At 45.8% G+C, this 25,326-nt stretch overlaps 1 protein-coding gene and 1 long non-coding RNA gene across 2 annotated transcripts; one reads left to right on the forward strand and one right to left on the reverse strand.

Moving 5' to 3' along the window:
- Positions 1-1,581: 1,581 nt before the first annotated feature.
- ARTN (artemin) lies at positions 1,582-9,919 on the reverse strand. The gene is made up of 5 exons (XM_035124379.2): positions 9,186-9,919; positions 8,834-8,969; positions 4,760-4,850; positions 3,814-4,006; positions 1,582-3,495 (listed from the first exon to the last, which is right to left on the reverse strand). Exons 1-5 carry the CDS (start codon positions 9,544-9,546, stop codon positions 3,074-3,076), a joined length of 1,203 nt encoding a protein of 400 aa, XP_034980270.2. The 5' UTR covers positions 9,547-9,919; the 3' UTR covers positions 1,582-3,073.
- Positions 7,590-18,157, forward strand: LOC132592440 (uncharacterized). The gene is made up of 3 exons (XR_009557913.1): positions 7,590-7,905; positions 16,922-16,992; positions 17,938-18,157. It is a non-coding gene; the product is annotated as an uncharacterized LOC132592440 (long non-coding RNA).
- The last annotated feature ends 7,169 nt before the right edge of the window (positions 18,158-25,326 follow it).

The raw sequence follows: 25,326 nt of genomic DNA on the forward strand, positions 1-25,326 counted from the left end.
TTTATTATTTGTTTATCCAATCCTGATCGGTAGTTGGATTTGTTCTTTTTAATGATTGGTATAGATGGCAGGTTGTAAATATTTCAATAAATAAAATAGCTTACCACTGATATTTACTACCTGCTAAGTTTGAAGGGGAAGAAATGGAGGCAGTGAGAGATTTTACTTTCTTGGGTTCCATGATCACTGCAGATGGTGACAGAAGTTATGAAATTAAAAGATGCCTGCCTCTTGGGAGAAAAGCAATGACAAACCTAGACAGCATCTTAAAAAGCAGAGACACCACCTTGCCAACAAAGGTCCATATAGTTAAAGCTATGGTTATCCCAGTAATGATGTATGGAAGTGAGAGCTGGACCATAAAGAAGGCTGATCGCCGAAGAATTGATGCTTTTGAATTATGGTGCTGGAGGAGACTCTTGAGAGTCCCATGGACTGCAAGAAGATCAAACCTATCCATTCTGAAGAAAATCAGCCCTGAGTGCTCACTGGAAGGACAGATCCTGAAGCTGAGGCTCCAATACTTTGGCCACTTCATGAGAAGAGAAGACTCCCTGGAAAAGACCCTGATGTTGGGAAAGATTGAGGGCACAAGGAGAAGGGGACGCCAGAGGACGAAATGGTTGGACAGTGTTCTCGAAGCTACCAATATGAGTGACCAAACTGTGGGAGACAGTGGAAGAGAGGAGTGCCTGGCGTGCTCTGGTCCATGGGGTCACGAAGAGTCAGACATGACTAAACAACAAGAAGAAGTAGTTTGAAAACATCTCAGATTGTTCTGACCAGTCTTGGAGATGTGGCTTCTACAATGTTTATCCAATAATAAATATGCATGCATCATGCACTAGGGGTATCATAAAGGACATTGTATTTTTTACCAAATGGAGGAGTAGCCATGTTGTCTCTAGTTTTAATAGGGTCTTACTTTTCATAGTTTTTGTTTTCAGTGTGGAAAAGTCACTCCAACAGAACTCCCTTTTTCCTTTCAGGAATGTGTTGATAGATGCCAGCTTAACCTTGGCTCAAATTGGAGAAGCTCAGCAGCACAATCTATTCTTTACCACCTGTGCTGTTGTTAGAAATGAATAAAATAACATATTCTAAGCATTTCAGAGGTTTCTGGAGCTTATTTTTTTTTATAATATCTGGTAACCATTTACCAACACTGGATGTCAGTGGATCCACTTTTGAATAAAGGAGCTTCAACTGCCATGTTAAGATGGACTAGTTGGTAATCCCTTTCACAAATTTACTTAACATTTGTTGCCCAAAGCCCTCTTTTTACCCTGAAACTGAGGTGAGAGGACTCCCAGGATTTGCAGGTTTTTGCCTAGAAAGGAAGCAGCTCTTAAGTAAATTATCCTAGGCACTGCTGGCCAGAGTTCAATCTGCTGGCCTTTTAACTCGCTTTCAACCAAGTATATACAAACAAGAGGTTTGGCACATGGGTGGTAAACTTTGAGATGTGAATGCACATAGTCAAATGCTTGTCTGGGCCCACACTTGCTTCAGAAACTATATTTATGAATTGAGCTGGTTTGCATATTTGTTGTTTCCCCCCCTCCTACACAGATACACACAAAGCCAATTTCTCACTGCCTTAACAGGCTTTATTGCTACAGGAAGTTGCTGCTGTACAAAAATAGAGTTTATTCAAATGCAAATAAAGGGTAGAGAATATAAAAATCAGGAAAGGGAAAAGAGGAAATGCCTTTGATCAGGCCAAGAAGGGAAAAGGGAGTAGGAACTGCTGGTCACAGGCTGGGACATAACATCAGCACCCGTTTTCAATGATACACCAGGCCCGACTCTCAGCATCATAAATAGGTGCCACTGGGTGGGGAGTGGGGTTCAAACAAATAAATAAATAAGTTAGAGAATAAATAACTTTGTTCAGAAAGTGTCACTTCTAGGACAGAGAGTTCCCCACCCTGCTGGCACCAAGTGATGGCTGACTCAGGGATTGGCAGGGGCTATTGCTTCTTCCAGTGTTGGCCTGGCAACTGTAGTGGCCAAACTCCAAGCTGCTGGTGGTGTGTTAGGGAATGTTGCAAACCAGGATGTTAACACCATCATTGGTTTTATAGGATAAGACCATTTTCTGTAGCTCCATAGGTGCCTTAACTACGCTGTGGAAACATAAGACTTCCATCAGCTGTGCTTCTCGATCCCCTCCCCAAGGTCCAGCCACCAGCCTCCCATCTGCCAAGGGCTTGTTCTCACCAGGAGAAGCTCCCCAAACCAGGTCAAAGACTATAAGAATTACCACCATCTTAGTACAAAACCAGGAAGGTGCTCCATTCAGTCCTCAACAACTGTGCCGACCATCCCAGCACAAGACTGACAGCAGTGGACCGTCAATGGACCGTCAGAGCACAAGCTCGCCAGTTGTAGGTTGACCCTGAAGCTGCTGCTAAGCATTGTGACTCTGTCCTTCGTGTTCAACTATATCTGCTCCCTGATGGAGCAAACCAAGTTGCTCGGGGAAAGGTTTGGGGGCTTAAAGTGGGAGAGAACATGAGCCTTGCAATTGACAGGGCCAGGTGACCTGAGCGAGCAGCCAATTCTTTCCACTGCCTGACAAAGTGGTAAGAAGTGATGCTCAAGAACCTACCCATTTGCACCAGTGGTCTTTCAGGCTTCAACCCTATCCTTCATCCCTTGAGTAAAGGTATGGGAAATCCCAGTGCTGCTTCTCCACTGGAGGGTGCAACTTGATGAGTGAGCAAATGCACAACACGGTTGACGGACAAAATCCTAAAGGAGCGAATTCCTCCCAGTGTGGGTTTGCAGCCCTCAAAGGCTTGGCTGACCTCCATCTCACCATCTTGCTCCTGTGAGGAAAGTACCCTATGAAGATGTTCCACAGATGTGGAGATGAAGGCCCAGGCACCTTCAAGCCATGGCTCTCATGCTCTCTTCCTGCTTATTGTCCATGTGCTGCTTCTGCCTGACCTGGAAAGCCCCACCACAGACTGTGTCTCTCCGCGTCTCATGCCCCACCAATGGAGCAAGGCCCTAGGCATAGCTGCAGCCTCAGTAACACACAGTGAGCTTGGAGTAGACAGACCCCTCAGCCCACGCAGCCACACTCTGCTGCTGAGATACGGTCCACAGTCTGCCAGGCATTGCGCACATTCATAAAGGAGAAGTCCTCATACCGGGTGGGGCGGCAGCAGGGGTGGGAGGAAGGGTGGTCATGAGGCCCAGGCACGATGGTGCGTTGCTGTAGCAGGCTACTCAAGGCCAGGTCATAGTTGGTGCGGGCGCGCTGGCACGACCCACTGCAGTACTTGAACGGCACAATCTCCTCCGACTCGAAGCCCAGCCCAAGGTCCCGCACCTTCACCAGGCGGCTGTGCAGGCGGCAGTAGCGGCTGTTTTTGCTGCGACCAGCTTTCTTGGATCCTTTCTTGGCCTTGCTGGAACCGGCTGGGGAGCGCTCAGCCCTGAGCAGTTCCGAGGAGCTCAGCCTGTCTATGGTCACGTTTCCCCCTGAAGGATAAAAAGAAGAGGGGCAAGCGGAAAGGAGGACATGGGGAGAATGTTAGGCTCTGTGAATTAAGGAAAAGGGCATGGGGTTCAATCTGCCCAAACACACCTATTTCCATTTGCTCTGCAAATGGACTGCCTGTTTCAATGGACAGGGGGTGGGGCAAATGATTTAAAGAGAAGCAAAGCATCACAGCAGTGCCTGGGACAAAGGAAGCTGGGGACCACTGTGTGGCTGAGGATCCAACTGGGAAAATTTCAGATCCTCACTACTACCCCAGACCCTCACCCACTTTCCCCAGAGACATGCCAGGTTCCTACCGTGCCAATGGCTCCATGTGCCCAGTGATGATGCTTCCCTGCTGTTTTCCTCCAGAGGGGCAGAGCTGGCAGTGCCCATGCTTCCATCAGGGGCAGCTCCCAATGTCTGGTTGTTGTGCCAGGTCTGTGGGGTTGCCATGACTGCACCAGCAAACAATGATAGCAGGGTGATTGTACCCCACAAACCCCGCTCCTACGAAAGAGATAATGGCACACCTCAGTACACACACCTCATGGAAACAAGGGCATAGAGAATGCAGCAGGGCTGTCCTACAAAGGAGGGTGCGATGAGGAGGCAATGTGTTGCGCTGGAATCTCGTGGCTACTTCACCTTCTAATGTGGGTGTCACTTCTGTGCTGGAAAGCACATGCTGGCCACGTATAGGTGCCATAATTGCACCATTATGTGAAAAGATAAAGTTGCCCAGGAATTCATTTCATCACATGCATGCCAAGTCAGAAGCTACAGTTATAGATGCATGCAGCAAAGAAGACAAATGCAAGTTCACATGAGCAATAGACAAACTTTGGCCTACAAATGAAACCTATGTAAGAAAACTGCTATGTACAATGCGGCCCTCCAAGACAAGGTTCCCACAAGGGGAGAGGCCAGTGTTTCTCAAACTTGAGCCTGTAGCTGTTGTCGGACTACAACTCCCATCATCCCTGACCACTGGTTCTGCTAACTTGGGATGATGGAGGTTGTAGTCCAGCAACAGCTAGAGACCCAAGTTTGAGAAACACTGGGCTAGGCTAAGAGAGAGCAGCAAAGAACCAGATTCATGCATTGGAAACCCAAGGCAAGTGATGTACCAAGGAGCCATTCCATCTCTCATACATTGGGAGAGCTGGGATGCTCCTGCAAGACAAGGGCCTTTCTACCTACCCATTATTTCTGTAGCTCCTGCTCCTGTATTGAAAACACCCTCTGGCGAGGCTAACTCACCCTGTATCGCTCTTGTCGGACAGGCAAACTCCTGTAGGCAGAGGGAGATCTGTCCGATCTGTGCCTTGGCCCCTCCACTCTCCACTCCATCCTACCTGCAACACAAAGACACAGTTCAGGAACCGGACCTTTCTTTCCTAATTGGATAGCCTAATTTCTACACCTTTGGCCTTACTGTGGCCCAGACATCACCCTTGCCGAGACCTACACTTCTCCTTCCTGTACTGCAAGCCTCTCTGGATAAGTGAGTCAGTTCAGCTAAATAAAAGCAGTTCAGATGACCCTTGCAAGAGATAGTTGACCTGAAAGTTTGCAGTTTAGGATCTGGTATGAGTCTGTAACAGGAATGGGGTTGGGCTATGAGACATTCCCATGGCTCTGTCCCAATAATGTATCTTGGCGGCCAATGAAAAATTAAAACAAGCCATTTCCTTAGCATCAGCTAAGACCACCAATATCCACAGCAAGCAACTATCTTGTGGATGCTGGTGCTGAAATAAAACAGGCATGAGTGTTGCAGCTCCTTGTATTGAATCATTTCACCATCATCTCTAGAGGAGTACCGTGGAGAGCTCAGGCACCTACCCAGGACTGGGACAAAATAGGTTCCTGGCCAGTTCCAACTCTGATGAAACCTAGCTTGATAATTTCTGGAGGTTTTGTGCTAGTTCGTGTTTATGGTGACATGCACACAAATGGCTTGGGGTTTGTAAGGGCTGCCACCAGGCATGCAACCAGGAAAGGCTCTCATGGAAGAGTCTATTATGACAGTAAGTGCTTCCAACATGGGTACTTTGTTATGCCACTGCTATGATTTGTGAGATATCAGCACACCTGTCCCACAACTGCAGACAATTTTACTCCAATGTAAAATTTTAGATTGTTAGCTCCTTGTTGGAGCTAACCCACTGAGTGAAGCACCAGATTTTATCAGAGGCACAGTCTGCCCTCACACTACTTTTTGCGCCCTGGAACTACAGAGAGTATTAAACACAGCTGAGCCCTTTTAAAATAGCTTGTGTAGAGGCTGGATGCAAAGGTAAACCCTTTTGGTTCTTGATTATCCTTCCATCTGAAGTTGCCACCACCTTAATTAGCTTGCTTTGATATTAGACTACCTTCAACTGGCATCAATCTGACCAGACCAGACAGGATTCATCTCCATGAGGGAACATCTGGGAAATCTGCGAGTTTGCAGAGAAGTGCACTTCATCAGATTCCCACAAGGTGGCAACAGAGAACCAGAGTTTTGCTGCGTTTTTACACTGCCCATACCACACACAGAGAGGAACCCTTTATCTCATCTCAGTGGCTAAGAGGGAGAACCTAGCCCTGATTCTCCAGACTGGGAAACAGAGAGTTCCAAAATGATTTAAAGACGCAGCAGTGTGGGTAGCTGTGAGAAAGACAGGCTTCCTGAGATAGCTCAGACAGTAGAGAAGGAGACTCTTAATCTTGGGGCCATGGGTTCGAACCGCACATTGAGCAAAGAATTCCTGCATCACAGGAGGCTGAACAGGAGGGTGATCCTTGTGGCCCCTCCCAAAACTACAATTCTATAGTCTATGAGCCTTCCACTGAAACAGATACATCTCTATCTTTAAGCCCTGCACAGGATATCCATGTATGTCCTGGAAGATGGGGAGGTCCTACCAGTGATTTTGTACAGAAAAGAATAACTTCTGAAGATCAACCTGCAATATGTGGAAATTATATCCTCTGGGTCCAATGTCCAAGCACATCCTAATAGATACTACTGATCTTCAGCATTCAGACTTCTGTTTATTCTCTGGCATCCAGGCAACCATACCTAGTATGCAGAGTCCCCAGCCATGCAGACATTGAGGCCCAGTGGAAACCTGCCTCCATATCTTGCCAGACCCAGCACAGAGTAATAACCACACTGTTTGCAGAGCTTCTGGGAGTCATCAGCTTCCAGCAACAACTCTGGAAGCTTCAAAGACATCTTTCCGCTTTCCCAAGACCTTTGGGTGGAAAAGCCATGCCTCCTCTGATGCAGAGGCCTGAATTTGACTCATGTGCATTAAAGCAAGCCTTACACAGACCTGGATCAGAATTATGAGGGTGGGAAACCAACTTCAATTCCCAGGGAAACCCAAGAGGACTGAGAAGTATGGAGGGGAGGGGAGGCTAATCCATTGAATTTTGTCTGCAAAATGAATTCAGAAGCTGCGTCAGAAGGATGACACAAATCCTTTGAAATGTATTCCTGAAGACTCCTGCCTGGTATGTGCCACCTGGCAACACACAGGGGCAAGGACATTATCAAAACAGCATCTTCCCCTGCCATGCAGCTGATTCGTTTAAGAAATGAAGGACTGCTTGTGCTGCATTTCGCAAATCAGGGAGGAGTGTTTGGAACAGGTTCTGGGAGAGCCAAATAGGCAGTCAGAGCACATAGGACCACAGAGTCTGTTTGTGGGCAATTAGGGAAATATACAAAACAATGGCTAGTAAGAAAGGAATGGGTTAGTATATGGGGCGGGGAGAACAGAATATTATCTCTCTGGTGCCTTGAACTGTCATAACAAGCTGAAGTGGTGACTCGAAGGCAATCCGTTGCAGAGCTGCATGAGTTTTTGAAGGAAGCTGGTTTGAAGATTTATGTTTACTTTCCAAAACAAAGAGATGTTGGCAGCAAAGTCTTCCTTGAAGCTGATGAGCAGCCAATATACACCCCCCTCCTTCTCCTGCTCCTCCACCACCACCCGCCACAACTCTGAACATCCTGCTCACTTTGTAAAGCATCCATGCATATGCTATCCTGGACCCCTTGTGGCTGGAACAGCATGCCAAAGTGTCAGTTTTGGAGCCTCATCTCTGGACACTCAGCCACCAGAGCAGCCCAACATGTCCCTGGTGTCTGCAACGAACACAGTCAAAAGACTAAGTGAGCAAGCAAGCTAATGCAGGACTCGCAGTCTGACGCCACATTCCCTTGAACAGTAACCAAAACCAGCAGGAATTATATCTGCTAGGAAGCAACAGAGAAGTTGTGCCAGGATCGGAACCACAGCAGAAAAGAAGAGTGGGCCGCCTGACATCAGTGGTGATGGGGAGTGGAAAACAGACCTGCAGTCCAATCCTCGGCAAGTTTACTCAGATGTAAGCCCTGCTGCTCTCAGGTAAGTCTGCATAGCACTGTAGCCTCAGTGACTGAGGTGGAAGAGCTGAGTTTCTCAAGTTTTGATGATGTAGAAACTGTGTCGAATTCTTCTCTCTCTCTCTCCTTTGAATGCTGGTGGAAATATGTTCTGGAAGTGCCTGAGGAAGCCAGAGAGATCCTTCCTGATAGGCCTGGGCTAACAGCCCCAAAGAGCTCGCTAGAAGTTGTTAGGCTCTGTAGGGTCAGTGCATCTGGTTGTTTTGGTGGGTCAAGCCCACCCAGGTACCATAATCGGGATTCCTGCATTGCAAGGGGTTGGACTAGATTACCCTTGAGGTCCCTTGCAACCCTAAGATTCTGTAATTCTATGACTCCTCATTCCCATCCAACATTAACAATGTTCAGGAATGATGGTAGTTGTAGTCCAGCAATATCTGGAGGGCCAAAGGTTAGCCACTCTTGGACTAGAGGAAACGCAGAGAAATACCAGAGAAATTCTAGAAGAGGACCGTGGACCACCTCGGAAAAGGCAAAGAGGCTCTCTTGTCTTTATCTGTCTCTTTCTCAAACACATACAACACACACACCCAACCATCGATTCTCTCCAGAGGAGCTGCCTGGAAAACTTAAGACTGGAGCCACGAGGCAGACCTGAGCTGTGGGGCGCGGGGAACCGAGAGCGAGCGAGCGTGCGGTCCGACTCCGAGCAAGCGGCCCTCTGGAGAACGAAGGCACTCGAAGTCCGCCCAGAGTTACCCGGGTCGGCGGGGGAGAAGCAGCCCTGCCGCGACAAGCGCCAGCTCCCCTTCCGAACAGCCTATCTACTTGCTCCGCTCAAGAGTATCGCTTCTCCACCCGCCACCCCCGCCGCGCATTTGCCCCGCTCTCTCCTCCCCGCCCCAGTCTAGGGGGCGCTGCGCTCGCGCTTTCCCGCCCGCCGCACTCACCGCGCGCTCCGTCTCGGCAGATGGGGCGCCTCCTGCTGCGCGCGGCTCTCCGGGGACCATACTCCGAGGATCCGGGCCGGGAAGCGCCTCCCTCTGCCCTCGGGTACCGGCCCTTCCAGGGCATCGAATCCGCTCCCTGCACGGGAGATACACGGTCACCGGCGGCCTGGTCAGAGCCACGGGGAATACCTACACCGGGATCGGCCGGGGAGGGAGGGAGGAGGGGCCCCCGCGCCCCTTCCCTCTTCCCGACGACCAGAGATTTCGCCTCTCCCCGCTCTGGGACAGAACTGCACACACCCACAGCCCTTTCCCCGCGAGGGACCACGAGCTCTCCAACCCCGCTCCTTACCTCCCGGCGGCGGCAGCGGCTCCTCGGCAGCTCCTGCGCTCACCCGGCCCCGGGGGCCATAGTCCGGCCCCGCCGGGATCGCTCCCTCGGGCGCCCGACGTTCACGTCGCCTGCATGGCCGGCAGGTGCCCGGTGGGCTCAGCGCCCCCCTGCGGGGAAAGATCGGGTTAGAGCGGCTGGCGTCCGGGCCGGAGTCGGCAGGGCAGCCCCGATCCCGGGATCCCCCTCCACGCCGGGCCGGACTCACCGCACACGGCGAGGCAGGGAGCCGGCGGGGCTCTCGGCCCTCGGGAAGCGGACCTGCGGCCGGGCGGGCTCCGGGACAGGCGGCCTCTGGCAGGGAGAAAAGCACCGGCTCCATCTCCGTGGCTGGCAGAGTCTGGTGTCAAATTCCAGCCTCTGCTGTCACCTGATCCCCAGGGCGGGGCTCGGCCCGAGAGACAAGAGAAAGAGCCACGGGTGGGACCTCACCGCACCCCACCCCGGCCGCCGAGCGGAGCAGCCTACGCAGGCGCCGCCCCTGGGACCGGCGCGAAGGCCCCCGGGGCCCTCGGGCAGCTGGCGCGCCTATATCCCTGGCGACGATTATGGGGCACTTCTCTGCCTTCGGGCCCCCGGCTGTAGCCTCCTAGTCCTCGCTGCGAGTGGGGGGATTTGAGGCTGCGGGCACTTTCGCTCTCTGGACAACATGGTGGAGAGGATTGGGCCCAAGGAGAGCCAGAGTAAGGTCCTGCATCTGCCGGGTTGCGCTCTCTCTCTCTCTCTCTGGGCAGCAGCAGGGAGGGTGCAGGTGAGCTCATGCAAAACGTGGGCCACCTGCATCCTCCCTCGTGGTGGCACAGTATTGGGCATGACGTTTGCTTGCACTCTCAAGCTGGGCAGTCCTTACTGCCGCATCACCCTCAGGCAGAGCTGCCCAGGGCAGGTGAGTGGCTGGAAGCCCTGGCAGTTGCTCCTTACATCCATTGCTAGGGGAGGTACAGAGCAGTCCTTGCCCACCCAAACTTCTCAAGGATGTTGTGCCACAGCAGGAACTGGTCTGTAGTCCATGCCAGTGCAGTGCTGGTGTCTCAACACCGGCTTGGCAGTGCTGATCCCTGACCCCAGTAGCTGAATCGCGGCTGCTTTTTTCTGGACAGAACGGCCAGTGGTGTTCTGCCAAGTTCTGCTCTTGCCTCATCAAGCTCCCTCAGTCCCTACTTCCAGGTGCTCAGTAGCAGTCACTCTGGATTTAACTGTCTTCTATCCCCCGCCCCGTCATCCTTAGATAGTAATAATTTGTATGACTTTGCTCACTTATAAAGTCATGCATTGGAAGTCCTTCATCATTTTGCTGCATGGGACCCTTGACTTCTGCCCCCAGATCCTGGCCTGAGGGCACTGCTGCCCAGGAGCATGTGCTAGGGGCCTGGGAGATTCTGGGTTATAGGGTACAGTGGTCTTGTTGGAGAGCAGTTAAGCCACACTGGAAAGTCTTCCTTTTTCTGATTCCATTGAATAGAGGCAAGGCACCACCCAATGTAATAAGCACGCCCCCTTTCCCCAGCTATTCAAGCGCACATACAACTCCCCTCTCTCCTTAGGCTAGGCTGGTGCCTGTGGCCACTCTGCTTTTTGCTGGGGACTCAACACAAATGTAAGCAGATATGGCACACTGCTTTTCATATGCACATTTGGAAGACTCAGTTACTTTGATTAACACTTCCTCGTTCAAAACATAAAAGGCTGCTTTAGACCAAGTCAGATCATTGGTCCATCTAGCTTGCTATCATCTAGAGCAGAATTCCACCACCATCACCCCACACCCTCCAGATGTTTTGGACTACAGCTCCCATGAGTCCTGCCCAGCTTGGCTGCTTTAGCTTGGGCTAATGGGAGTTGCAGTCCAAAGCATTTGGAGCGCACCGAGGCTGGTCTACACTTAAATTGGCAGCAGTTCTCCAATATTGACCTTCCTCAGCAATATCTGGAGATTCTGGGGGCTAGATGAGGGACCTTCAGCTCTGCCGCTGAACCACAGTTCTTCCTTGCCGGCTGCAAGGAGCTGCAAGGAGAAGCCTGGATCTTTTCTGGAAATCACCACTGGCGTTGCTCACATGTCCCACGAACCCCCTCCCCACGCCAAGTGGATCATGGATTAACTCCCACATAGCTGCCGAGGGTATACCTTGCTAATCTGTTTGTGGGCAGACAGCCCAGTTCTTACCTCCAACTCTTATGTTCTTCTCCGGACCTCAGCGGAGGGACTGAGATGGCTCAGCAGAACCACCACCCCACGTACCCAAGCACCCTACCCTTTGGAGGCCTCAGGAGAGAATGTGTTCCCTGCGCCTTCCCCGCTCCCCTGGCATCAGGCAGGTCTCAAGCTTGCATCCAGTTCTCACATCCCGTCCCCTTCCCTGCCTGCTGCCGCTGCTGTACACCGTAAGCCCCTTTGCTCCGTTTCTCTGCTGGCTGCACTTGCCCTCAGCTGCTCTCTCTTGCCTCTAATTAACTATTCCAATGGAGTGAGCCAAATGGGGCGCTTGCTGTTGGCACAGGATCTAAACTGGGATCGCTTGATAAATTGCCAACCCAATCTCTCTGGGCTTATATAATAATTCTTTGCTCCAGAGAGGAACTGCACGCTCATTAGTGGTTTCCACTGCTGGCCAGAGAATGGGCCTGGGGGATGCCTCTGCACCTGGCCCTTCCCCCCACCTCCTGCCCTGGGCCAGCTATATATAGGCCAAGCATTATTTACTCTTAGCTACATAGGGTCTTACCCCTGAGCACATTTGCTTAAATCCGTTAGGATTATCCTGTATGACAGCTCCGTTTCGTTAAAGTGTAGCCACTCCTCCCTTACTTACACTTGCTGTGCAGCGATCTTAATAAGCATTAGAGTGTCAAGTAAACCTATTGCTAAAACTGCCCTGCTCAAGGCAGTCTCAGCAGGACAACACTTTAGAGAACCAGCATCAGCTTTAGACCCAGCCAGCGTGTCGTGCTAAATCTACTAGTGTGGACCCAAGATCCTTGACAAACTGGGTTTTTAGGGAGGAGGAGATTTGTTTTCCCTGCACCAGCATAAAGCATGCTTTGCTCTATGCTTAGCTGAAAAAATGTCCAAAGGGGCCGAGGTATCCCTTTTCCTACTTCTTTTTGCTGCGTTCATTGAAAGGGGGCTGTTCAGTCACAATCCATTGGGTAGCTTAATTTAGTCCTCATACTCTTGCCCATGAGGCCAATTTACCATGCAACCTGATGTGTGTTTACTTGGAAGTAATTCCCACAGTTTTGGGGGATCTTCCCCTCTCTGAGCTATTTCCATTCATAGAATCATAGAGTTGGAAGGGAGACCAACCCCCTGCAATGCAGGAATATGCAGCTGTCCCATAAGGGAAACAAATCTGCAATCTTGGCGTTGTCAGCACCATGCTCTAACCCACGGAGCTATCCAGGCCTGGCTGGTCATCGCAGCTGCAGCACATGAGGTGGGGCTCTGCCACTGCACACCCTTATGGCAGTCCTGCTGCTCACCAGGGCTGGGATAGGGCATCAGGTGGGGTTTCCCAACCTTTTTCCGACCGTGGTCCCCTTCCGACCTTGTTTCCTTCCTGTGCCCCACCCCCAAGGGGAGCGAGGGGGCAGCTGCCCCCCATAAGTAAAAATCAATACAGATCAATACAAATCTGAGGTTCTGTCTCCCCTAACAAAAACCCTGGCTACACCCATGTCCCCTCCCATCCTACTGGTAGAAAGGTAGCTATTTAAATGTTTTGTTTGTAAATAGAACATGTTTCATTTATAATTTATACAAAATACAATTACATAAAATGATAGGAACATAATTAAATATTGCTGAAGCAGAAAAACATATAATCATCTTTCTAGTGCAACCCCCTGCAATGTACGGTAGGAAACTCTGCTAAAGCATCCATGACAGATGGCCAGCCAATGTTTTCTTAGAAAGCCTCGTGCTGTGGGGCCCCCATTTACACGATTTTCACCTGTGGCCCCCTTGGAATATCCTGGGGGCCCCAGGGCGGCCATATGGCCCCTGGTTGGGAAACACTGGGGTAGGGGAAACACCAGGTTGGTGGCAGTCAGCACAAGTGTGTGTGTGTGCCTTTGTACTTATCACCACCCCTGTGCTACCCCACCCATCCTGGCCCCAGCAAGCAGCAGTGCCAACACCACCCCCTCACTTTATGTGCTGCAACTGGGTAATATAAGAACAAGAACTGGTGCCAGAGTTTGTTTGTTTTGCTCTTTCCACCCCACCCCTTCCCCCCACCCCTTTTTGGGTCCTGCCTTTTAGATTGAAAGCCTGCAAGCAGGGACTGTCTTGTTTTTAATATGTGCAGTGTTTATTAAAAATGTAGGTACATTACTTTGTAAATGAGAAAGCATAACAATCGAAATCAAAAGGGAAGGGGGCATCCAATGAATGTTGGGAAATTCAGGACAGATGAACGGAAGTACCTCTTCCCACACTGCATAGTGAAACTATGGCATTTGCTCCCACAAGGTTTAGGGGTGGCCACCAACTTAAATGGCTTTAAAAGAGGATTAGACAAATGCACAGGGGATAAGGCTGTCAATGGATACTAACCATCCTATGTTCTACCTTCACTGTCGGAGGCAGTATGCAGCTGAATACCAGTTGCTGGGGACAGGTGTTTTTGGCACTCAAGTCCTACTTGCAGGCTTTTTATAAGCATCTGGCTGACCACTGTGAGAACTCAGTGTGGGACAAAAGGGGCCTTTTGTCTGATTCAACAGTTCTCTTTATATAAGCTTTCCATGGACATACCTGGGGACCCTGGGTGGCATGAATACTGTCTCACAAGTACTTCTCTGGTAGCAGAGCAGCACTTATACCACACCTCAGATGACCTTTGTCTGGATTTAGGAATGTAGTGTAACGGAGTCTTTTATAAAAATATTCCTTCAGTAGCACCTTAAAGACCAACTAAGTTTTTATTTTGGTCTTTAAGGTGCTACTGAAGGAATATTTTTATTTTGCTTCGACTTAGACCAACATGGCTACCTACCTGTAACTAGAACTATGGGAGTCTTTTATGTTCGCTTTTATCAGCACCACACTTTTAGGTTCTTTTTGAACTATAGGCTTTTTGTGGGGCTCTGCTGCCATTTTTGCTCCATTTTAATATCAACGTTGGTTTGTTGTTGCTATGTATTTTTAAATCAGTTTGCCATAAGCTGCCTTGTGGGGTCTAGAAATGGAGAAGCTGGGAAGAAACCCTCTTGATAAATAACACATATACAGATGGTAAAGACTGCAGCCTGAGCCTGATTACAGTGAAACCCAAAAGTGAATGCAAGAGCTATTTAAAGAAGAAGGTTGCCTGCAGAATGTGTGGTCTGTGCTAAATCTTGGATGATCTTCTCTGTTGCAGGCTGTCAGGGACATGTCAGGGACCAAGGCAACAGCAGTGCATGTAGTTATAGGCTTAAGGCATATATTATATTATATTATATTATATTATATTATATTATATTATATTATATTATATTATATTATAATTTGTGCTATATCTCTATCTATCTATCTATCTATCTATCTATCTATCTATCTATCTATCTATCTATCTATCATCTATCTATCTATCTATCTATCTCTGCTGCTGACTCCCTGCTATGGGTGGGTGTGAGCGGGTGAGATGGGATTAGCTTTTATCAACACCTTGAAGCATACTAGTGTTCAAATAATTATTATTAGTATTATTCTCCGCCACCATCCCCCAACAGCCCTAAGCCATTTGTATCAATTTCCTATGCCTTCAAGGATGGGGATATGCCTGTCATTTTTTGATAAAATGATTGTTTCCTGCCCTGACCCCATGAGATAAGATGGACTATAAATAAAATGAAGCAAATTGCTTGCAATCAGCTAGCTTGACCTTCTGAAGAAATAAAAGTCACATCTCAAATAAGCCTCAAGTGTAGCTATGTTATTTAAATCTATCTTAGCAATTGGAGCAGACACATTTAAAATCACCCACTGCCTTCCACTGCCAAAACTAAGCCGTACAACCAGTCCACAATGCTGGTGAAAACGGCCCTAATTGGGATACTTCTTCCACATGAGGTGGACCTGTGGAACGGTTAATAGTTTTTGGTTTAAAGTTTTACTATAAAAGGTCAACAGATATATTGTACACTAAAGCTGGAGCTGATCTCATTATTGGATGGTCAAAACAAAAACTTGCTATACTGTACAAAGAATTCTGTTGTTTGTGATAATGGCAGCCATGCAAGTATAACCCAAGAATTAACACGGAGAAATAACATGATTGGACCATGGGTAGAGCAAAGTGTGCAACACTCCCTTGGCAAAAAATAAAATAAAAACCTAACCAACCAAGTAAAAGTTGCTAAAGGGAAAACACATGGGTCAAATTACTTTACTGTTTTCTTACTTCTGGAAATGAAATAGTTGGACATAGGCTTCAGATACATACAGCAAGCACTGGACAGATGTTCTAAGTTAATATAAAGAAAATGTTCCTGCACAATTTTTCTTTTTCTGTACTTACATTGTATATCTGAGTAAACTGTATGAAGGGCGGGCAGTCTGGATGATATCCATGGGTCCCTTCCAGGCCTGAGATCTTTTTCAGCTGTGGGCCAGTTCACCATCCTTCAGACCATGTGGTGGGCCGGACTATATTTTTTGGGGAAAATGAACAAATTCCTTTGCCCCACAAATAACCCAGAGATGCATTTTAAATAAAAGGACACATTCTACTCATGTAAAAACACGCTGAATCCCGGACCATCCGTAGGCTGGATTGAGAAGGCGATTGGGCCGCATCCGGGCCCTAGGTTGCCTACCCCTGGGTTACAATACGGTATGTAAGATGAAACCTGTTGAACCAGTTAAACCAGTTCCTTTGTTAGCCCAGCTAAATGTTCATCATCAGCATCTTAAAAAGTGAGTCCTGTTGTCATAGAGACAAATGGGTGGGTCTTTTCCCACCTCACCTGACTGGATGCCACATCACCCTAGGCTTGAAAACAATAGGCCTAGAGGGGCTGTGAGAGAGATAGTTTTGGCTAACGCTGGAAGATGGAGACACAGAGGCTTGGTCTGTGCTGGACTCAAAAGCTGTGGCTTGGGGATCCACCTGGGAACCTAATGAGGAGGCAAGATCTGTTGGTGTGTTTATGCTGTGAGCCCTTCTATGCCCATCCTATGCTCAGGTTGTATATATGTGTGTAAATAAAGACATCACAATCTCCATTGAGCTTCTTTCCTGAAACCGGAAACCTGGGTAAGCATTGGGTAAGTCTCTTGCCGTTCGGAGATTAGGGTGAACAATACCAATTGCAAATGTAACACCTCCTCCTACTTAGCTTTTGAAAACAGTAAACATATTTTATTTCAAAAAGTGGGGTAGGAGAATGGAATCTACTTAAGGTACAGGGAAGGAGTGAAGAGTTAAAACCATGACAGGTGCCACTTGGCCTACACAGCATCAAAAGCATATTTGTTCCTTAAAATACTGTAGCACAGGGAAAATGTTCTGCTTGTGGGGATCAATTGTTCTCCTTGCCAGAATAGAAATTCTAATATTTTTCTAGAATAGTTTCAGAGGAGATTGGTTGAGGTACAACTATAGCAGCCTTTGCCAACTTGGTGGCTTCCAGAGGTGTTAGATGACAACTTCCACCCCATTTGATGGAAGTTTTTTTTTATTATTCTTATTATACCTTTTCTTTTCCAGGTAACAACAGAACCGACTTCAGCATGGAAACCTGGAAAGTCACAGGAGAGATGCATACATATGTAAGATGGGTAAGTATAATCCAATACATTCATTTTACAATATATTCTAATCATGAAGTCCAGGTTTCTTTTTATGTGCAGGTAAAGAATCTTGTAGATTATTGGTAAAGTCCCAGCATATTGTGTAGAAATGCTCTGCAGAATCTTTGCCTGCCTTTAATTACACAAAGTTTGTGGGTTATTTTTTCAGCGATCACCAGTCTGCAAATCTTTGTACCATAATGCAAGAGTCAACTTTAATGTCTTCCATTTTTGTGCTGCAGAAATTCTGGCAGCTGGCAGCATCCAAGAAATAGCTCTTCTGAAGGAAACTGCTTTATATTATTATCCCACATATTTAATAAATAAATAAATAAATAAATGTGTGGGGTTGCTTGAATCTGAAACTTAAATATGTTTGACATTTCTGCAAATATCTGTTTCATGGACATTCCCACCATAAAGGGGAAAAAACTTCCCTTTCACTCTCCTCCAACAGAACTGGGAACACTGAGAGTTTATGTGTGAGATCTGAACAGGAGTTTGATGCCATCTATGTGATAATGTACTTTCAAAGAGTATTCTTGGATATAAGCAGATATTGACTTAAGGGTTTACTTGAGCAAATACCATTCCACATAGTCTTCAATGTTGAAATTAAGGTCTCTCTCCTCTGCAGTTTTCAGGTCATCTAATTGGCCTGTAGTTGTGTAATAATTCATTATACTATACAAGTTAGCGATCAAGCCTCTTCCTACATGCTCTTGGTTTAAGAGTATAAATTCAAATTTAGTTAATGGTCTGGTGGCTTGTACAATTAAAGCATTATCTGCTAAAAAAGTGGGAGAACTGTATTTATTGTAACCAGGAGAGTCCCAAGTCACCTGTATTTATTGTTAGTTGTTCTTTGGATATCAGTTTATCATTAGCATAAAAACCGCAAAGTCTAAATAAATGTTTTTTCTTCCATAATAGGATGAGATTTCACGGAGCTGGATCTTGGACTTGGGTGTGAAAGCCAAGTAATATTAAAGGTGAACACAGAGGAGATAGACATCGCTGCCACCTTTTCCATATTGTGTTCTGTGTACATGGGTTGCGGTATTTTATCTAAAATTGTTTTGGAAATTTAGGAGTACCCATATTTTATTTTATATCATTTAGTCTTTGTTTTTTTTTAATAAATATATTTTATTAATTTTTCCAATTAAAACCAATTATATCACATTCATTATTTCAAATTATACACATATATATCAATCAAACCGAATGTTATGCCAAATCATCTAAAAAATTTTTTTAGGGTTCCCATGCTTCAAGAAATTGGGGATTCCTCGCAACCGTCCACTGTCGTCTTTTTTCTAAAGTTCAAATCGTCTCTCCAAATCCATAATAATCCAGATCTTTCCCTTTACAGTCACATAGATGTTTTCCTCTTTCAACCGATTATTTCCCAGCTGCTGAGATAAATGTCAAACAAAGTTTCACAAATGTTCTTTCTCCTGTGTGAGTTAATCAGTCCAGCCCCCCCATAAATCTTCTTGGTCCGGAGCGTCCCTATTGCGTCGGCTCTCAACACGAAGCAGCGCCATCTTAAAAAAACTCAAATCACTTTCGTTTTCTCTCATAACCATGTAGATTAAACGATCATTATAAAATTTACAGCTTTTCCAGGCCGAAGAACCAGATCTCACACCATACATTGACTCTTGGTAAATTAATGGTTCTCCTTGCCCTATAGCTGCTCCAATTCAAAGTGCGTCACAACTCATAAATCCTCCGAACGCGTCCAGGCACTCCTTCCGTCCAACTAGAGGGGGGCTTTTCTCATCAGCAACTCCTCATCTTCAAAGAATATGCTCAATAACAACAGTTTATAAAGTTCAACTCACACAGTCTTTTGCTTCTCTTTCACTCCAAACAAGCCAGGACATCGCGTCTGGGAAGGTACGAAGTAACTCATATGAAAAAAAAATAAAAAAAAGACTCGCTTCCCTTATCGCTCTGTCCCCATCAATCCTTCTTCCAGATGAAATACAGCCTTTAACTCCTCACCTTCAGCAGCATAGATTTCTCGGCAGTAAACAGCGCTTCTGCCCCTCCTTCTGAAGTATGTCCATAGATTTAAGCCTAATTATCTTCTTTAATCATGGAAATCCCCGCCATGCAGATTAGCGTCCGGGAGTCCTGGCCGTCGTAAGGGCTTGAGCCCAAGCTCCCCCCACTCCATAAACAGTCGGAGTGGGTCTGGGGGCATCGCGGACCAGCGGCCCCTCTCCGTAACCCCCGGAGAGGGCAGGGGGTTGCCATTTACTCCCCTAGCAACCGCCAAATTCCTTACGAAGGTCAGAGGGATGGAAAACAGGTCCGCCATTCCTGCAGGCGGAAACCGGAACCTATATCATTTAGTCTTTGATGTCAATCCATTTCTTACTTGTTTTACTGATGATAAAATTACATTGACATTGTTGGAATGCATCGTGAGATAAGGCTAAGTGTGGTAGCCCTTATTCACTCCCTTGATTTCCTGTAAAAAAGAATAATCATAGTCAGCCTGGACCATGTTTTCTTTTTACACAAACACAAATTTTTAAAGTAAGTTTTACCATTTCTTGAGTCAATTGGGTGGAAGTGAAATTAGAAGCAATTGGGAAGGATATAAAATTTTAGGTATTACAGTATCATCATTTGAATACACACAGTTGAGACACACAAAGTTGAGAGATGTAGTTTATCCCATCAACCCAAGTCTCTCCTAACTTTTTGTAAGAGTATAATTTAAAATGTATAATTTATTTAATTTATATGGGATTTTTACCCATAAAAACTAGTCCTACAATGTGGAATAGGTGTTTGCTGAAGTTTAATTTGCTCCATTGGGCCTATATTGTAGTACATGATCCATGATTTATTGAGATTGGTTTTAAGGCTTGCCATTTTTTCAAACTGACCTACCGGTAATTCTGATTTTAGCATTGGTGAGGTGTCCAGTGGATTAGTTAACATGCAAATCATGTCATCAGCATAAATGCTCTTCATCCTTTCCTCAATCACCGCTAATATGAGGGTTGAGTTGCAGTGAAATTGCTAAAGGTTCTAGAGAAAGGGGAAAGAACAGTGAGGACAGAATATACGGTATCATTTAGCTTGCATCTGATGGACAACGTGGTTCAAAGCATCTGGAGGGCACTAGGATGGTAAAGGCTGGGCTATAGTATCAATTTTGAAACCATCTTCTGCCACTCGCCTGGTCAAAGAACGTTGTAGGGCCTTTTTAACATTCTGTTAGGTTTTATTACTTTCAGTGCTAGGAATGTGCTGCTCTTTTTCAGTTAGTGTGCCTAGGATTTGGGAATCATTCTGAAACGTCGGCCAAATTATCACTTGTTTTGCGGGGAAATAACATTTTCCCAGCAATAAATAGCTTTTCTTGTTATTGCTGGTAAAGAAAAAAGAAAGGAAAGTGTTTCTTCTTCCAGACAGCATGTCAATTGCAGCAACGTGCTTGGTGTGGAATGTGGTTCTGGCATGTCAGAAGCACTTTTTGGTTAATGTCAGTGATGTCACTGGTGACAAGCACCTCTTCCCCACCCCCTGGTGTTACTTTTAAAGTTTTTTTTTTAAAAAAAAACAACATGTTTCTTTAAAAAAACCTTTTCAGGAGTTAAAGGTCTTTACTGTACTGTAATGAGCTTTCCTTCTGTAGCATAACAGCAGGAGTGCCAACTGCAGCCTTGTTAAACCCCATCAAGACTATTTCCTCCCTTGCAATATTGTCCTGACATTTCCTAATAAATTATAATCATAATAATATTCCCTCTAGACTGTATGTTCCTCACCAATGCTGGAGTGCACAAACGTTGTTTAGTAAGTCAAAGAAAAACTCAAAATACAATACTCTAAAGTTGCAATCCAGAGAAAACACAATTGAACATATTTATTTATATTTATATCCCACATTTTCTCCAAGGAGCTCAAGGTGGTACACACACTCCATTTTATCCTCACAGCAATCCTGTTAAGTAGGTTAGGCTGAAAGACTGTGACTGGCCCAAGGTCAGCCAGTAAGCTTCATGACTGAATGAGAATTCAAACACTGGTCTCCCATGTTCTACCTGGTCCAACACTTGAGGTGCCACACCACATTATTAGGACATTCTTTTGAGTCTATAATATATAATATATAGGGTTGTACCTAGGGACCTAGACGAAGAAAGGCATTAAGGACATCGATTCATGACAGTACATGATATGCAATTTGCATTAAAAAAACAACAACCAACCTCAACAACTTACTTTGGCGCAAAACAATTAACAGCAAATTCTGAAAATGCTTGCAACCTACCGGTAGTTCCCTGTGCTTAGTTTGTTCAAATATTGAGTTCCTCTGTGGCTTATTTGATAGGTCTTGTATTAAAGCCTACATATCTTATAACTGTTAATGTCACTGGAGTGGGTTTGTTTGTTTTGATGAGTCATTCTGACAGGAGCATCAGGAGCCATTCTAGAACTGCTGGAACGGTGATCTTGAAGTAATGGCTTGAATCTTCCCTCATTAAAGCAGGTCTTTTAATAGACAGTCAGATTTAAAATGTGCAGTTATAGGGGGAAACGGGTAATTAAGAAATAACATTCAGGCAGTTCACAATTTCAAATCGTTTAAAAGTTGTATTCTCTTAGGCTATTTGCTGGAGGAAAAGGTTTCTGAACTTCAGCAGAGTTGATTTCTAATAACCAGAACCCACTCCTTGTCCCTTTCGGGGGCTTTCTGTGCGATATCAGCAGTAGCTGGCATTTTTCTTGGAAGCAAAAATAGCAGGGTTTTTTTCCTTTAAGTTCCCAGGCCCAGCTAAGGTGCTATGCTCCTTTCATTACCACTCACATCACAAAACAGACCACTCAGGCAACACTGGTAGACAGGTAGCCCTTAACATGGAAAGATATTCTGTGTCTCTCAAGACTGGAGAAGGACTTTCTTCAAGACTTTAGCTGTCTGTCTGTTAACAGCATTCATGTCCTGCCTTTCTGCCTCAATAGGTGGTTGTTAGTTCAATAGGTGGTTGTTAGTTCAAAATGCCACAAGACTCTTTGTTGATTAGGCCTCAGTACGTTGGTTCCTCCCACAGATATCATTGCTGTTGGCACTGACATTTAGAAGGTGGCTGCAGAAATGTTAAATCACCTATAGTGGATAATGTGTGTAATGTTAAAAGTGATTTCCCACCAACACTTTGTTTTGTGTTGTTCCTTCTATCCCCCCCCCCAACCGCATCCTTTCTTCAGTTTTTTTAAGAATACATAGTCACAGAATTTAACGTACCAGTAACCTAAAGGGAGGGTTGAGAGAGGGGTAACCACGGGAAATGGAGGCTGATTAACATATGCCACACACCACCAGCTTGTATAATTGGGAAGGGGTGAGGGGAATTTGTTTAAACGAACAGTATAGGGTGGATGGGACAGAAGTATTTTGTTGTTTTCGTTTTTTTAAATCTCATCCATGTCTGAGCTCTGGCATCTTCCTTGACAGTTCAGTGGTTTCCGTACTTTTCTTTAGTGCTTAAATGCAGAACTCACCCAAGGCAAAGCGGAGATGGTGTCCCTCCCTCCCCCAGTACCCAAGGCTGGCCGAGTTATTTTGACACCTGAGGCAGAAAATCTCACAAAGCACTTCTCCTCAGGAATAATATCAAATAACAATAAATTAAATAATTTATTGTCCTTTTGTGACACTCAAAATCAGCTGCTTGAGGTACCTGCCTCACTCTGGCCTGCTCGAATGCAGAAACACATATTGATGAGTTAATTTCTCCTTCCCCATAGCAGGTCTACTGCTTTTCCTATAGCATGTATATTGCACAAAAGAGGATTTGCATGGGTGGCACACAGAAGCTATAGGATTACATTATAGAAAATGCCTTAAAAGCATTTGAAGGCCTTGATGTTCCTGCCATCCCCACTTCTTTCCTTAGGGACAATCAGGTTTGACTTTTATGCTTAAGGCCACAGGGCCAATTTCACAGGCAAGTCTCTGTAAATACTTAGCCAAACCCTGCTAATTCTTTAGCTGGTAAGTATTTTTAAGAATCATGGTTTTTATGTTTATATCACCCCAGCAAATCTCTTAATAAAGTATTGTGTGAATTGGGTACTGAAGTTCTATCTGGTTCTTGTAACACGGGTGGGGCATGCCTTGCATTGACAGATCAACTGGATAAACTTGTAGTGCTTGATAAGAATCCAAAATTATTATTCAAGACCAAGCTTCTTCTTATGCAATATTTATCTCAAGTTTATTCTCTTCTGTTACTTACCGTAACTGACACAATGGATGTTTCCCCTAACATTTTAAGCTGTCCTAAAATTTACATTATGTGCCCTATCCCGATGCAAATGGTATGTCAGGAAGCATTCTGCTTAGACAAAGCCTCAGTGTTCCATTTATCTTATGTAAAAACAACAAAAAGGACTAAAAATAAAATAAAATAAATAGTGAACACTCTGTTTAGGCTAATCAAGAACAGTAAGTAGCTTCTTCTTCCTTAGTGTAGCTTCTGATCCAGACCCATGTACATATAAACCTGGCAGAAAACACCAAATACTCCACATGTAGGACTGAAAGTTCCATGATGTTTTCCTTTTAAGCATGCTGGGAACATAGGAAGTTGCTTTTTGTCATGTCAGACAATTTGTCCATCTAGCCTAGCATTGCCTACTCTGGCAATGGCTCTGCAGGGCAGATTCTTCCACATCACTTCCTACCTGACCTTCTCAATGCAAGACACCAGGAATTGAACCAGGGACTTTCCCCACACAAAACTTGTGTTCTGCCACTGAGCTATAGTCCCTTCCCAAGTAGGGTTACAGTCATACAGCTTCTCTTCTCCCCAGTATGTACGTCAGCTGGAAGTGTGGAAGCTGGCCTCAACAGACATCTCAAAGGTACTGTACTTGTTTCCAGTAGGGATTTCTCAGTACTGAAAAGTAGGACTACTTTGTGTTGCTTTAAGCTATGTTTAAATCCTTTTTTCTGTTGACGACGGCATGGGCATAGCTTCCTCTGTTCTACCTCCTTCTAGTTTTCTCTGTGCATCTCCTCTTCCATCTCTCAATCCACTTGCAGCTTTCTCCTCTCCTCTCATGATCACATGCAAGTTTCTCTTTATTTCATATCCATATCAACTTTTTATCCTCTCTCTGGGCTGCCTCAATCCCAGGCTCAGTGAATTAGCTGTCCACTTTCCATCCAAATACACAGGGAGAGCACTATTTTCTTACCTTTATATGTTGCTTTTCTTCCATAATGGAACCCATCATGTGATTTCTAGGTGGCCACCCACCCAAGCACTGACCAGACCCAGGCATGCTTAGCTTCAGCATAGGGGTTGCTCAGTGTGTGCCTTCAGAACATACCTTGGTTCCATGTCCACATTCTCCTCCCCCTCCAGCATTTTGTTTGTCTCCAAAATTCATCAACTGCTTGAGTAAATTGGGCTTTTGGATAGAGAAAAGGATATAGATAGATGGGAAACATTTAAACTAGTTAATGTCTGCAAGGCAAGCTTCTGTTACAGAGAAGCAGACTGATAGCAAGGTGGCAATCCTATACCAAAACTGTTCTGTGACTGCACATTGTAAAGGGAGGTAGCAGAAACTTGTCCATCGTTATGGATATTTGCATCAAAGCACTGTCAATAAGCTTTCAAGAAACTAGACTTTTCCAGAACACAGTTCTGCTTTTCAAAAATATATTTACATCTCATCTTTTTAGGATGTTCCATGCAGCTAAGCATTATAATAAATAAATATCTCTCCAGTTGAGAGGAACTAAAGTATCAGGTCCCTAGCCTTACCCATCCCTGGATTTCAGGGGAGCCTCCCTGGAATGGTCTAATTATTAAGGGTCAGTCTCAGAACTGTTGAGGAAATGGGTGTGTGCCTCCATTCTAAACAGCAAAACTTTCCCCTAGCTTACAGGGAAAGAGACCATTTTACCTGCTGTGTGGCCCAACATGTTCTGCTCCACTTCACCCCACACCCTTCAAAGATGCAAGAAACAGCTCGATAGCTCAGTTGGCTAGAGTGTGGTGCCGATAACGCCAGTGTTGTGGGTTCAATCCCTGTAAGGGACAGCTGCATATTCCTGAATTCCAGGGGGCTGCACTAGATAATCCCGGGGGTCCCTTCCAACTCAATGATTCTAAGAAAGCAGAATGAAAGCAGTTTCATGGAAGCCTACCAAGTTTCCAATCTGTGGGCACATCATTACAATACCTGTTCATGTTGCTGGTTCAGTACAACTTTATGCAACTCAAGTGTAGCTGGTGTGCCCTCAGCAAAGGTAGCAGTCTTTTCCCACATGGC

The sequence above is a fragment of the Zootoca vivipara genome, chromosome 7, assembly GCF_963506605.1.
Source record: "Zootoca vivipara chromosome 7, rZooViv1.1, whole genome shotgun sequence".
NCBI lineage: Eukaryota > Metazoa > Chordata > Lepidosauria > Squamata > Lacertidae > Zootoca > Zootoca vivipara.